The sequence below is a fragment of the Sitophilus oryzae genome, unplaced genomic scaffold (genome assembly GCF_002938485.1).
Source record: "Sitophilus oryzae breed Bouriz unplaced genomic scaffold, Soryzae_2.0 scaffold_815_pilon_pilon, whole genome shotgun sequence".
NCBI classification, from domain to species: Eukaryota; Metazoa; Arthropoda; class Insecta; order Coleoptera; family Curculionidae; genus Sitophilus; species Sitophilus oryzae.
The window spans coordinates 6,672,737-6,686,046 of NW_022147434.1; the positions used below are offsets into that span (position 1 = coordinate 6,672,737).

The 13,310-nt window shown below is 32.1% G+C and overlaps 1 protein-coding gene and 1 long non-coding RNA gene across 2 annotated transcripts in view; both read right to left on the bottom strand.

Annotated features, from left to right (window-relative positions):
* Positions 1-11,173, bottom strand: part of LOC115889449 (probable multidrug resistance-associated protein lethal(2)03659) — a 52,021-nt gene extending 40,848 nt beyond the window's left edge. The window contains exons 1-2 of the mRNA XM_030909432.1: positions 11,007-11,173; positions 248-394 (exon numbers count right to left, since the gene is read on the bottom strand). Coding sequence (XP_030765292.1) covers positions 248-339 — 92 coding nt within the window. The 5' untranslated portion in view covers positions 340-394; positions 11,007-11,173. The remainder of the gene's footprint in view (positions 1-247; positions 395-11,006) is intronic.
* Positions 11,174-12,082: 909 nt separating this feature from the next.
* Positions 12,083-12,995, bottom strand: LOC115889450. Its single transcript, XR_004051452.1, has 3 exons — positions 12,878-12,995; positions 12,403-12,615; positions 12,083-12,323 (listed from the first exon to the last, which is right to left on the bottom strand). It is a non-coding gene; the product is annotated as an uncharacterized LOC115889450 (long non-coding RNA).
* Positions 12,996-13,310: the final 315 nt, after the last annotated feature.

Genomic DNA, 13,310 nt, shown 5'->3' on the forward strand with positions numbered 1-13,310 from the left:
TACCCTACGCTTTCGGACAATAGCGCTCAAACGTACTTTTTGTAAAAATATTTTTAACTTTTTTTTATTATAGTTTTACCAGATTTTATGAAGCGTATTTTTTCAGTAAGATTTTTAGTAATATCCACAATAAAATGGTATAATTTTAGCATGTAATTTTCAAGGAAATTAAGTTTTTCCTTGTCGAGCGTCAATTACCGTCGCTCCCCTAATAGTTAAAAAGGGAAGATATAAAATATATACTTACAAGAAAAATATTTTTGAAAAAACTCCTGCTTCGATAAATGGATGATGTTTAGTTGTAGGTATATTTTTATTTCCATATTTTTGACCATCCATACCTACTAGAAAATATCTTCTTTAGATACACATCATATGTCCCACCTCTCAATACCTATAAAAATAAATTCACTAATATAAAATCATCAACTATCCAGAACAATCTTATTAAACAACCCTGAATCAGTGGATAGGATAGGTTTGTTCCAACCTAGGAACGTTGTACAGTTATGAAACGTTTACAGAACTGCTAAATTGATGATATTAATACTTCCTTGAATCAAGAGTATGACTTTTATACTTTTATACAGGGTGTTTCAAAAAACATGTGCCATCTCTAGTAGAGCTTCCTCTCGGATAAATAAGATTTACTTTTCATACTAACATAGGTCCGATTCTGCTTTGTTTCGCAGCTACAGGAGGTGCTACAGGTTCTTCCAAGTGTTTTAAACGATTCGAATGTAATTTTGAGGTTAAATGTTACCTACTATAAGTGCGACATATTAATTGAATTTGTACTGCTCAAAAAGTTACGACATATTCACCAAGGACCATTTAATGCCGATTAAAACTTTGTATCTACACAAATGGCCAAAATGATTGCATATATCGTTTAAAAATATACGGAAAGAAATTTAAAGAATCTTTTATATACATAGCTTTGATAATCTGTAATAAACATTTTTTTTGTTAAAATGGTTATGGTAAACAATGTTTATCGTTCAGACACAATATTATTAGAAATTCTTGCACATTTCGATTTGTGGTTTCAGAAGAAATTGGACCATTGTTTTGGCCTTAAAATGCCTAGAAACATTATTTCACAGTTTAATAGAGTCAGAATAGTAACACTGTGTCAACAGGGCTACCGTCAAGTTGCAATATCTGAAATTGTAGGAATTAACCAAAGCGATGTTTCGCGGATATTAAAAAAAATCAGGAAGGCAAACGAGGTTACAGACCGGCCTGGAAGAGGTAGAAAGAGAGTTAATACTGCTGTGCCAGACCGTCAAATATCCCTAATTGCACGACGCAATCCCCTGCTTTCTAGTACTGCTATTAAAAATGAGTTAGCTCGCCTTGAAGGAGTAAATGTTTCAAGAAAGACCATAGCAAGAAGAGTCCATGACAGAGGATTACATTTAAGGAGGCCTCTACGTGTTCCGAAGCTTAATTTACAGCTCAAAATTACGCGCCTATAATGGGCTGAGGAGACCAGAGCAAATGGACCTAATTGGAATTTCATCATGTTTAGTGATGAAACAAGAATAGGCCTAGTATCTGGCTCGCGACGAACTTTGGTTTGGAGAGCATTTGGAAGACGAGCACGCTTGAATGCAGCTCAACCCCGTGTCCCGTTTCAAAGGGGAAGCATTATGGTATGGGCAGGTATAATGCACGGAGCTCGAACTCCTCTTGTTCTTATTGATGGCACAATGACAGGTGCCTCATATCTTAGAGACGTTTTATTGTGCGTCCATTTCGAAGGCCAGTGGGGGATGAATTTGTTTACATGGACGATAATGCTCCTCCCCATCGCACTTTAGCGGTTCGCGAATTTTGTGAGGAAGAGGGTATACGAAAACTGTGGTGGCCACCGATGCGCGTCGTCTCACAGCTTGCATTGAGGCTCGAGGAGACAATACAGACTATTAGTTGTGAGAAATAATTAAAATTGTTTTCAATATTTTCTGTTTAAAATAAAATTTGTTTTTGTTGATTTTCACTCATCATGAAATAAAATTATAATAACAGCCTAGTTCCACTTAGTTTTTTAACTTTATATTAGTAGTTAATCGTGTAGTAAGCCAATATGTCCAAAAATATAAAAAGAATCATATTAGGTCCAAAATAAAATAAAAATATCGTTATATGCAATAATTTTGGCCATGTGTGTAGATATTTTGTCAATTTCGATCTATTTAATTAATTTGCCTAATCCAATAATAGTAACCTTTAAAACATTTTAATGTCATTAATTTGTCATAATGTTAACTACTCATTGATTCCTCATCGAAAAATGTAAAAAAGTTCCTATAAACATGGATGCCGAAACGCATAAGATTTAAAATTACAGGATGTTAAAACTTATGTTAAACTTTTAAAAGGTTGTTTAAAATAGACCTTTTGTAATTACCTTTAATACCATTATTTTTACTTTACTTTTAATCGGCATTAAATGGCCTATACACATTTGCTAATAGCAAACTGCTGATACCTTTAATCCTCCAAATTTCATTCGCTAAAAGCTCTTGGAAGAAAATCATAATAGATAAAAAAGATGAAAATTTTAACCTCCTGTAGCTACGAAAGAAAGCAGAATCGGATCCATGTTAATATGGAAAATAAATCTTATTTTTACGTGTGGATTCTCCCTATACTAGAGATGGCACGTGTTTTTTGAATCACTCTGTATACAGTATGTCCCCGGATTGTCTTTACAAGAGGAAAAACTTTATTATTATTGACACTCAAAGGAAAATGCATTCTTATTAAAAAATTTTGCTTGTTCTAAAATGGTTAATCCCGTTTTTACTTTCCCAAATTTTTATACCGTTTAAGAAAAAATTTTAAAAAAAAGTGAAATAATATGGTTGAATCTGTTGTTAGAATAATTGTTGAATTCCTAAAAATCAAAACGCGTTTCTATGATAATATCACTTCGATTTCATTCTTTTATATTTGGTTTTTATCAATTTTTATTAACTATTTTATTATCACCTTTTCCGTATTCCGTAGCACTGAACTAAGTAAATTTTTTCCGCTTCTTTAACATTTTAAGAAAGCCAAAAATACGACACTAATTAAAATTCTATCAATAGCAATCTATCAAAGAATGAAATAGGAATGATATTACCATAGAAACGCTCTTTGATTTTTACGACTTCAAAATTCAACTATATTTTCATGTTTTTTTAAATTTTCCCTAAAACGATATAGAAGTTTGGAAAAGTATAAATGAAATTCACCGTTTCAGCAAGCAAAAACTTTTATGAAGAATGCGTTTTTCTCAAAATGTAAATATAAAAAAGTATTCCTCTTGTAAAGACAATCCGAGGACATACTGTATGTTGCAATCTGAGATTGAAGATTTGAGAGTCCTAATTGGAGACGATTTAAGATTTGAGTGAGTAGACCTGTTCGGTGTTGAGATTTGAACACCGGTGTTTCAGTCGGTGTACCGGTGTTTATCTCTATATCGGTGTACATTTCAGCACCGGTGTTTATCTCAACACCGATTTATTTTTTGTAATGTAATATTTTTAGTTTATTTTACAGCTACGATTTTTTGTTTCTTTATGTTTTGTTTTGTTTTCTATTTGTTTTTGATTATTTTTTTTTACTTTATAGTTGTATATCTGACGCTTCCACTATATTTTAGTGATTAGTCTGGCAAAAAAATTATATTTACATTTGAAAGCTTTAAGTTAAAGTCGGTGGGCTTTAATAAACGATAAAAATAAGCACCGATACGACATTATTATTATCAGGTGTATTTTGAACTTATTAATTAGCATTATTTCTTCTTTAACCCGTTTACCAAACACCGGTGTCGCTATCAAAACCGCTGTCGTAGTCAAAACCGGTATCGAGATGAACACCGATGTCCAGACCAACACCGATGTCGAGATGAACACCGGTGTTGTAGATGAACACCGGCAAAGAATATTATAGTTGTAGTAAGATTATCTTTGACATCGGTATTGAAATGAACACCGGTGTCGGTGTCAACACCGGTGTTAAAACGGTGTTCCGGTGTTTGAAACAGGCCTAGATTTGAAAACAGTTTGGAACAAACCGTAAGGAAAAACAAATCAATGTGTTAAGTATGTTGTAATAAATTGATAAGTACTATGTAAATAGCGATACGAACAAACAGGGATCGTTAATATTGTGCTTGATCAGCAGATTGTGTAAATGATATGTAAAATAATTATGTATGTTAGTAAAAGCTGTGCACTAAGTATCCGAGATAAATATCTCTCAAGTATTATTATTGTTTTTAAATAAATAATTACCTACTTAAATGAAATAAGAGTAAAAAATGAAAAAAAAACTGATATAGGGTTGTGAAATATTATTCAATAAAATATCGCTAATTATAAAATACTAAAAATATTTTCATTCAACGTATTCTAACCCTGGCACTGGGATAAAAAAAGATAAGGCTTACAAAGTAAAAAATACCCAGGGTGTTTCAAAAAACATGTGCCATCTCTCGTGGGGCTTTTAGCGTTTCAAATGTAATTCTGAGGGTAAAAGTTACTAGAAATGCAGCTAAAATAGTGTCGACATATTAACAAGAGACGTGAATATGGGTTATCACTGGAATATTTTTCTAAAAAACGTACGCCACTGACTTTTTTTCTCTTGTTAGCGAAATTGTGTAGGCCGTTTAATGCCAATTAAAAGTTATCTCTTGATATTTTGTCGAATTCGGCCTTCTTGATGAGATAAACGCAATTTTATTAATTTGCCTTGATCCAAGACTAATAGAAGGCTAATAGCAACCTTTAAAAAATACATCATTAACTTGCGAAAAGTTTTAAATAAGTACTCATTTATTCCTCATTAAAAAATATGAAAAAAAAGTTCATATAAACCAAAAACCAAACCAAACCAAAAACAAATTTAATTTTTAAATTAATTTTATTAATTGTGATTAAATAGCGTTTATCTCACCAAGGAGGCCGAATTCGACAAAATATCAAGAGATAAGTTTTAATTGGCATTAAACGGCCTACACAATTTTGATATCAAAAGAAAAAAGTCAGTGGCTCACATGTTTTTTTTGAAAAAAAATTTTTCAGTGATAACACATATGCACGTCCCTGATAAATTTATCGTCACTTTTTAGCATTAAAATTGTAGTACTTATAGTAAATTTTACCCTCAAAATTTTATTCAAATCACTAAAAGTACTTGGAAGAAAATTATAATAAATCGAAAGATTAAGACTTTAACCCCCTGTAGACTGTAGCTACAAAACAAAGCAGAATCGGACATATGTTGATATTAATTATAAATCTTATTTTTACGTGACAAATCTCCCCACGAGAGATGACACATGTTTTTTGAAACACCGTGTATAAATAAATAACACAATTGAGTAGAGTTAAAAGAAGAGACGTTCAGCGATCAATGACATATCTATATCAGTTCTTCAAAATTTAGATTAATTACAGTCATAAAATAGAGCACTCTATGACATGATACTAAGAGACCTACTACATATCATTGCTAAACTAAGTAAACATATTAAATTCGTAGGCAAATAAGCTGTTGACAAGAGGAGAAAAACACGAATGTATAGCTTTAAAAACATTATTTTTAAAAGTCTTAGCGGGGTAATTATTATTTATGTTCTAACTCTATTATCTCGACATATCTAACACAATGGAAAATCAAAAATGAGACTCAAATTTAAATTACACAATTTTGCGCATTTTTATTATAATAATATGATCTACATTTTAGTAGAGTTTAACCAGTTCATACAGACACTGATCTATGCTATATGCTTACTGTCATAGGATGTTACGATAACAAGGTTACGATAGCAAAATGAAAACACTAATTTACAATAATACACTAAAACACTACTTTTAAACACCGGACATGGTTAGCGAAACGCGTGTCCAGTGTTTAAGGGCAAAGTGTCTTGGTGTATTGTAGTTAATTAGTGTTTTTATTTTGCCATTTTTATTTTGCTTATCTATATGGATAAGTAAAGTAGGATATGACGAGATGAATAACAATTGAAAAGTGTTGACATAGTTGTCATAATTCATAAGAGACATAAATTTTACGACCGAGTTTTACTATACTGTTATAAATCCATATTGCTCCCGAATAGCAGTATGTATTTAAGTTCTGCACGAAGCTTACAATATATTAACATCTGTGCCTAATAAAAAAAACAAACTGGAGTTTAATTATTCAATGCTTAGCAGGAATTTCCCGTTATTTAATTAATGATTTCTCGACTATCTAGAATTTGACGACTATTGAACTCTAGAATCCTGATCTTTATTCAATTACGATTTTCATTGAAAAATGCACTTTATAGACACGTCTTATGATTGACTGGATTAATTGATTCTCACCATACCGGGTGCGTCTCAAAAGTAGCTCACTCCTATAACTTAAAAACGAGATTTGGTCTGTGAGTATACGACATAAATTAGGAATGATTGATGTATTCAATTGTTTTTAGTCACTTCCCGTTTCACCGGAAATGACTACAACTTTTAATTTTTAAATGGCACCCTCTGTATATTTCTACTTCATTTGATAGAAAATGACACTGAATAAAATGACATATCATATGTCAACTTTTGACATTTTCGTATATGGTTTATTTGAAATTGTAACATGTGGTTTCTATGTTCCTAACGACAATTTGACTCGAAATACCAAATTATTCGTAAAAAATGCTTCTTCCAAATATGCTAATGAGCCACCCTTGATCCATTTGAAAAACTTGAGATATTATTAAAAATTCGATTTGGGCAATTTTTAACCGGCTAGGACAAGACAAGAAAAACATTGTTTTGAACACAGCCATTGCACTCTAGATTGAAACTTAAAATATGATTTATTTTTAAGCGAAAATGTCAAAAGTTGACATATGATATATCATTCTATTCAGAGTGTCATTTTCTATATAGATATACCGAGGGTCCCATTTAAAAATCAAAAGTTGTAGTCATTTCCGGTGAAATAGGAAGTACACTAAAAACAATTGAATACGTCAATCGATCCTAATTTATGTCATATATAATAACAGACCAAATAACGTTTTTTTATCTGAAAAAATAAAAAAGTTATAGGGGGTGAGCCACTTTGGAAGCGCACCCGGTATCTTCCCCGTTTTCGTTCCAAAGGGCACTCATTTTTAGCGACACGCATCTTTTTTTTCTGCTTATTATTAATATTAATTACTTATGTTAATGATAATTTAATTCTAAAAAAACTGATTGATAAACGAATTGTAAGTAGTAGTAGTAGTAGTCGTCCATTTGAAGACATATGGACTGAAATGTACGGGACTGATGCCAGAAAGAACAGATCGATCATTTTTTAGTCTTTCCTTTTGTGATGTGTACGCCACGAAAATAATTTTTAAAATTTTGACACACCGATGATGGCTGTGATCACAGCTCAAATGGCTGGCAATCACTGCCTTAGAATGTGTATCCAAAAACTAACTGAGCATTTTAATAATAATGAATATTTGATATATTTTATAGAATATAATCAAATTAATATGTTATAGAAGAACGTGAGCTGTATGATGCGGCGCTTTGTGGAGCAAGTTTTTTTTTTATTTTTATCCGTTTTATCCGTATTATATTATGATTTTGGAGCGCATTCTGCGGTGGGATATTGGAAGCACGTTTTTGACGTTGGGTAATTAATATTTGAATTGGACTTTACAATAATACCATAACACCATTTCACCGTCAAAGTACGGCAGCCCTTTAGCGGTAACGCTTTGTAGGCAACCGAAACTTGAGATTTTTTTTAATATAAAAATGTTGACCCTCAGTTGCTGCGATTTTCCCTAATTAAAAAAAAATAATAAATAATAAATCCCAGAAAACGGGATCCCGGGATTCCGGACATTTTTTCGATCCCGAAATCCCGGGATTGTCTTTTATATCCCGGGATTTTCGGGATTCATCATTACATTTTTTCCTTAATTTAAATCGTACACAAGTCTTTCATGATAGTACAATATGCGTTTATAAACAACCCTGAATGTATGACAAATTCCTCCGAGTGTGGAATCAGAAAGGACCTTCTCTATTGCTGGAATGTTGTGCAGTAAAATTAGATCTAGTTTGAGTGATAATACTCTTGATCAGCTTGTTTTTTTAAGATTTTCTTTTCAAAAAACTAGTTTGAAGTTCATAAGTTGTTATTTTAGTATCTTACATAATCCTGTGTTATGCTGTGTTTGTTCGTTATGTAAATTAATAAATGTATATTTTAGTTCCTATGTTTTTTATGTTAAATAAACTTATACCGGGTGTGTCTCAAAAGTGGCTCACCCCTATAACTTTTTTGTTTTTTCAGATACAAAAACGAGATTTGGTAAAGTAAACGCCAAGAATGTTTGGGAGTGATTCATCGCTTGATGAAGTTAGAATCGACACGCGCGCTATCATTTTTACCTTAAAAACCTAAATTTTTACCGCAGACGTAGGTTTTAAAGGTCCGGTCTAATCATCTGCCTGCGCTCCTCCTACTTATTCTAAAATTTTAGCGTGATTGAAAAAGACAATACTATATCGCTTTTCTTTGATTGATTCGTTTTTGTGCGTCAGTCCATTGGTGTGCTTGCAGTGCGGCCAATGGGGCATTCCAGTTTATATTTATAACCAAATATATGTTTTGACAAGACTTTGACAGTTTGCTGGAATTATTATTGATTATTTTTGTATTTTAGTATAAATTTGGATATTTTTATCAATGTTAAGGAAATAATTTTATTAACAAACATCATATTCAATACATTGTGATGAATAATGCAGCAGAATATTATGAATTTCGTCATTTTAGGAACCCCATGCATATCAACTGGCGAAACCTCATTTTCATTGAAAAGTTTTCAATATTCCTTTTTTAAGTAATTTGTTACTAATAAATATTTTTGTAATATTCATCAATAATCATAATTTTAATATTTCATGCACAAAAACATAAACAACAGAATATATATTGATTATTATATGACTTGAAACAACACGGCACTGGAATTAAGTTTTATGTGACCTTGAACAGATTAGTTCACATGGTAGCAACCGATGAATCACTCCCAAACATTCGTGGCGTTTACTATATGTATGTTAGTATATGACATAAATTAGGATTGATTGACGTATTCAATTGTTTTTGGTCACTTCCTGTTTCACCGGAAATGACTACAACTTTTGATTTTCTATTCAGAGTGTTATGTTCTATTGAATATAGTAAAAAAATACCGAAGGTGCCATTTAAAAATCAAAAGTTGTAGTCATTTCCAGTGAAACAGGAAGTGACCGAAAACAATTGAATACGTCAATCAATCCGAAGGGTCCGTTCGATTTTACGGACACAAGAATTTAAAAAAACAAAAATTGTCCTCAAAAGTACGTGTTTTAGTAGGTAATTTAAGCCAAAAAAATTTGCGGATTGTCCAGTAAATTTTAAAATATTTAAATAAAACGATGGTACTATTTGATGCTGGGGAGGAATTTTGACAGATGGCACAAATATATGATGACATTAACCTGTGCGACGTTGCCGCTATTTTACGCCAATTTTTCACGTGCCGGTCGTCGGAGGAACGGCTCCTACGGTGGCGCCATCACGTTAAAAACAAATGAATTATTTTAAAATCTGTGTTTAAAATCTAATCATTGAAAGCACTCAGATTCGTATTAAAATATAAAAGAAACACAGCTTAACCCCCCTAACCACCATAGAAAACCTAACCAAAGCAACCCAAATCCTAACCAATCTAATAATATTTTTGCAAAATCACAGTTAATTATTAAAATTTAAAAACCACAGCTTAACACCCTCCGCAAAGAAAAGCTAACCAAAGCAACCCAAATGCTAACCAATTTAATAATATTTTTGCAAAATCACAGTTAATTATTAAAATATAAAAACCACAGCTTGACACCCTCCACAAAGAAAAATAAAAGAATATCTAACATAACCTCACTTCAGTAGAAAATTATATAAAATAATTATATTGACAACGTCACAAATAGCATGCGAAGGCCGTCGATCAACTGTCAATCAAAAAGTCAATGGTTGCTAGCTCGGAATATTGTAAATACATGTATTTTCTTTATTTTTACGCTTACAAAGAGGTTTTCTTGAATTTTTGTGCTTAAACTAGGTCAATCCACATCTATATAATGTAAGAAAGTGCTAATATTCAATGTTTCTACCTAATCTGTATGGAAAATTTAACGTTTTTAGTGTCCGTAATATCGACTGGAAACAATCCGAATTTATGTCATATACTAACATACGAAATCTCGTTTTTTTAACTGAAAAAATAAAAAAAAAGTTATAGAGGTGAGCCACTTTTGAGTCGCACCCGGTTATTATGTTGTTTTGTAATGATGGGGATGACGTTTAATTTATGTTAATGTTTTTTTTTGGTCAATAAAATTTTGTTAAGAAAGAAAATATAATATAGTTTCAACGTAATTAATGTTTTTCGTGAATCCCGGGACCAATCCTGGTATCGAAAAATTATAATCCCGAAATCCCGGGATTGAAAATTTCTTTCGGGATTCTGCTCTCTAGCTGCGATTCACCTACTAAACTGAACCCCAGATATAATGTACTTCAACTGAAAAGTATATTATTAAAAGTTATAAATCCAGCTTTTAGCTTAAAAAACTTTTCTCCTTAAACCTAGTTGAGGTTCAGTTTTTTTGGACTCCATAAATCTTTTTATTCAAAATACAGATGTTATACACAAAATGTATTTATAATTTTATAAAATATCTGAAATAAATAGGTCATTCCAGAATTTAAAATTTGATAACCACTTTCCTGTTAAGCGAAAAGTGAATGTAGAAAAAATTAATATCCTTAACCTAAAAGGTTCATATCTGTGGTTCATATTTGTATGTAAATAAGGTCCCAAGAATCTTTTAAAGAACGTGTTGTGTGAAAATGGAAAAGTCCTTTATAAACAATATGCTTTAGCTTACCTTAATTATATTGATAAAACTGTATTAGTACATTCACAAAACTACACAAATAAGTAACCTTAAGTTTTAATCTAACTACGTTTGCATTCAAGTAAATACCGAATACTGTTTACAACAATGTAATAACGATGACGATATGTTCGTTTTCGGTTACTGCAGGAAACTATCTCAACATTTTAACGCTTACCGCAAGTATCTAACAGAACGACCGGTTTAAAAAAACATCTGCGATCTTCATTATCATACAACGTAATTCCCCGCAAGTCAATGACAGAAAAATAAATAATTACCGATCATAAAATCCACATCTAATTCATGATTTATTCAAGCATAGTGCTTTAATCAAGCAATATCAATTAGAGCATTGATTTGAAAATATTTTTTTTAAGTTTTAATCTAGGTTTTAATATACTGTGTGATTCAAAATTATTTTTAAACAGAAATTGTAGTTTTAAAATATATTTTTAGTGCCGTTTATTTATCAAAAATCCATCCATTCTAAATACCGTAATACCACTATCTACCGGGTGGTTCATCGTTGTTGGAAACAGAAAATTCCATGCAAATTTTGAACTGTCCTTATTGGCGCCCGCGCCCCTACTGGTTTTATAGCGAAGTCGTAAATAGATTTTTTTAAGCTCTAAGTATGGTAAAGGTAAACACACATGCCAAGTTTAGTAACAATCAAACACCAGTCAAAAACCGACATGACTTAAGTTGTCAGCGTCATTTTCAAACGTAACTTAACTTTAATATTCAGTACTAGTAATAATTTATTGTGATACACACAAAGAAAAAATCAGCATGATGAAATGGTACTATACGGGAAATAGCTTAGACAATGTATCTGACATGATTCGCTTAATTTCCACTGAATATTAAAATTAAGGGTGTATTCCGTTGCTTACCTTCTTTTTGTGGGGAAAAATCTGCAAACCAGAGACTATGTGATACTATCGGGGTGGTTAAGGTACGTTACCGACTAAAAAACCTCCACAAGCCGCTTTGAATATCTCCCCGAGGAACTACCTTTCGGCATTACTTCTCGCGGAGGCGGTTTTACTGCCGATGTTTTAGTTACTTCGTCTAGCTTCTTTCTCTTTTGCATCTATTAGTGTCTCCATAAAAGTGTGAACACTATTCCAATTTTCTGGGGATCGAATCATCTCTGGAACTAGATCGGAAATCTTAATTTTTAGGACTCTTAGTTTTTCGTATAGAACTCTTCGTTCAGCTGTCCATCGGTTACATTCCAAAAGAGTATGCTCCACCGTATTAGCATCGGAGTCAGCTAACTTTATTTTATGTAGGTAATACCTGAAACAACCGTGGCCATATTCATATTCTCTATTTATCCAACACTCTAGGTTCTTTATAAGTGTTCTAGTCCATTTACCTTTCCCATTTCTGTTTTGACTCCATCTTTTACACCATATTTCCAGAACTCTATTTCTACTTTCTTCCGCTGTTCTTCCTGAATGTTCTTGCATTTCCATTCTTTCTTCAATTACTATGTCTATCGGGGCCATTGAGCTCAGAACTTGTGCAGCCTCCGCAGATACCGTTGCTTGCCTTGGTTATGGTTTTATGTTCCGTTTCTATCGGTTTCCTGAAAGTTTTCTTATTACGCAACACGGTTCCTGAAAAATTCGCTTATAACTGTCACCAAACTAACCAGCGCGACGAGGCTGGTTAGTTTGAAGGCTTCTGGTTTTGTTTGTCAATCAATGTCATTTATGTGACAGAAATCAAGCATATATTAGAAGTTCGAGTGAAATTCTCATTTAATTTTTAAAATTTGTAAAAATATTTTGAGCTTCGGTAAACTATCCTGACACACGATTTTTCCTAGAAAATGAAGCTTATGTTACCTTAAAATGAATTTCTTGGATTATTTGACTAAAATCTGATGTGGAAAAACACGTTTCACATAAAAAACATTCTTAAAAATGTTTTTATTTTATTTTTATAGCACATTCCCGGGCAAATTCCATAACCGATAATGAAAGAGTGGCGGACTTGTTTATATTCGTTTCTATGTTTACGCTGACAGTAGTGAAGATCGAGTTTTTTGACAAATATTGCGAATTGATACATGGTTGTCAGATCAGCTAGTAAATTATCCGGAATTTCATGCATCTTTTTTTAGGGAAAAAAATTACGTCATAGGTTTTAAAATGTTTTTTTTAAAACGAATTACATTACTTTAGTTTATCAAATTGGCTAAATTACCGCCGCGCCGGCGAGGCAATTGCGATAGTTATAGTTCTAGCAATGAAAACACGCTGTAAGCTGTAAGCCATC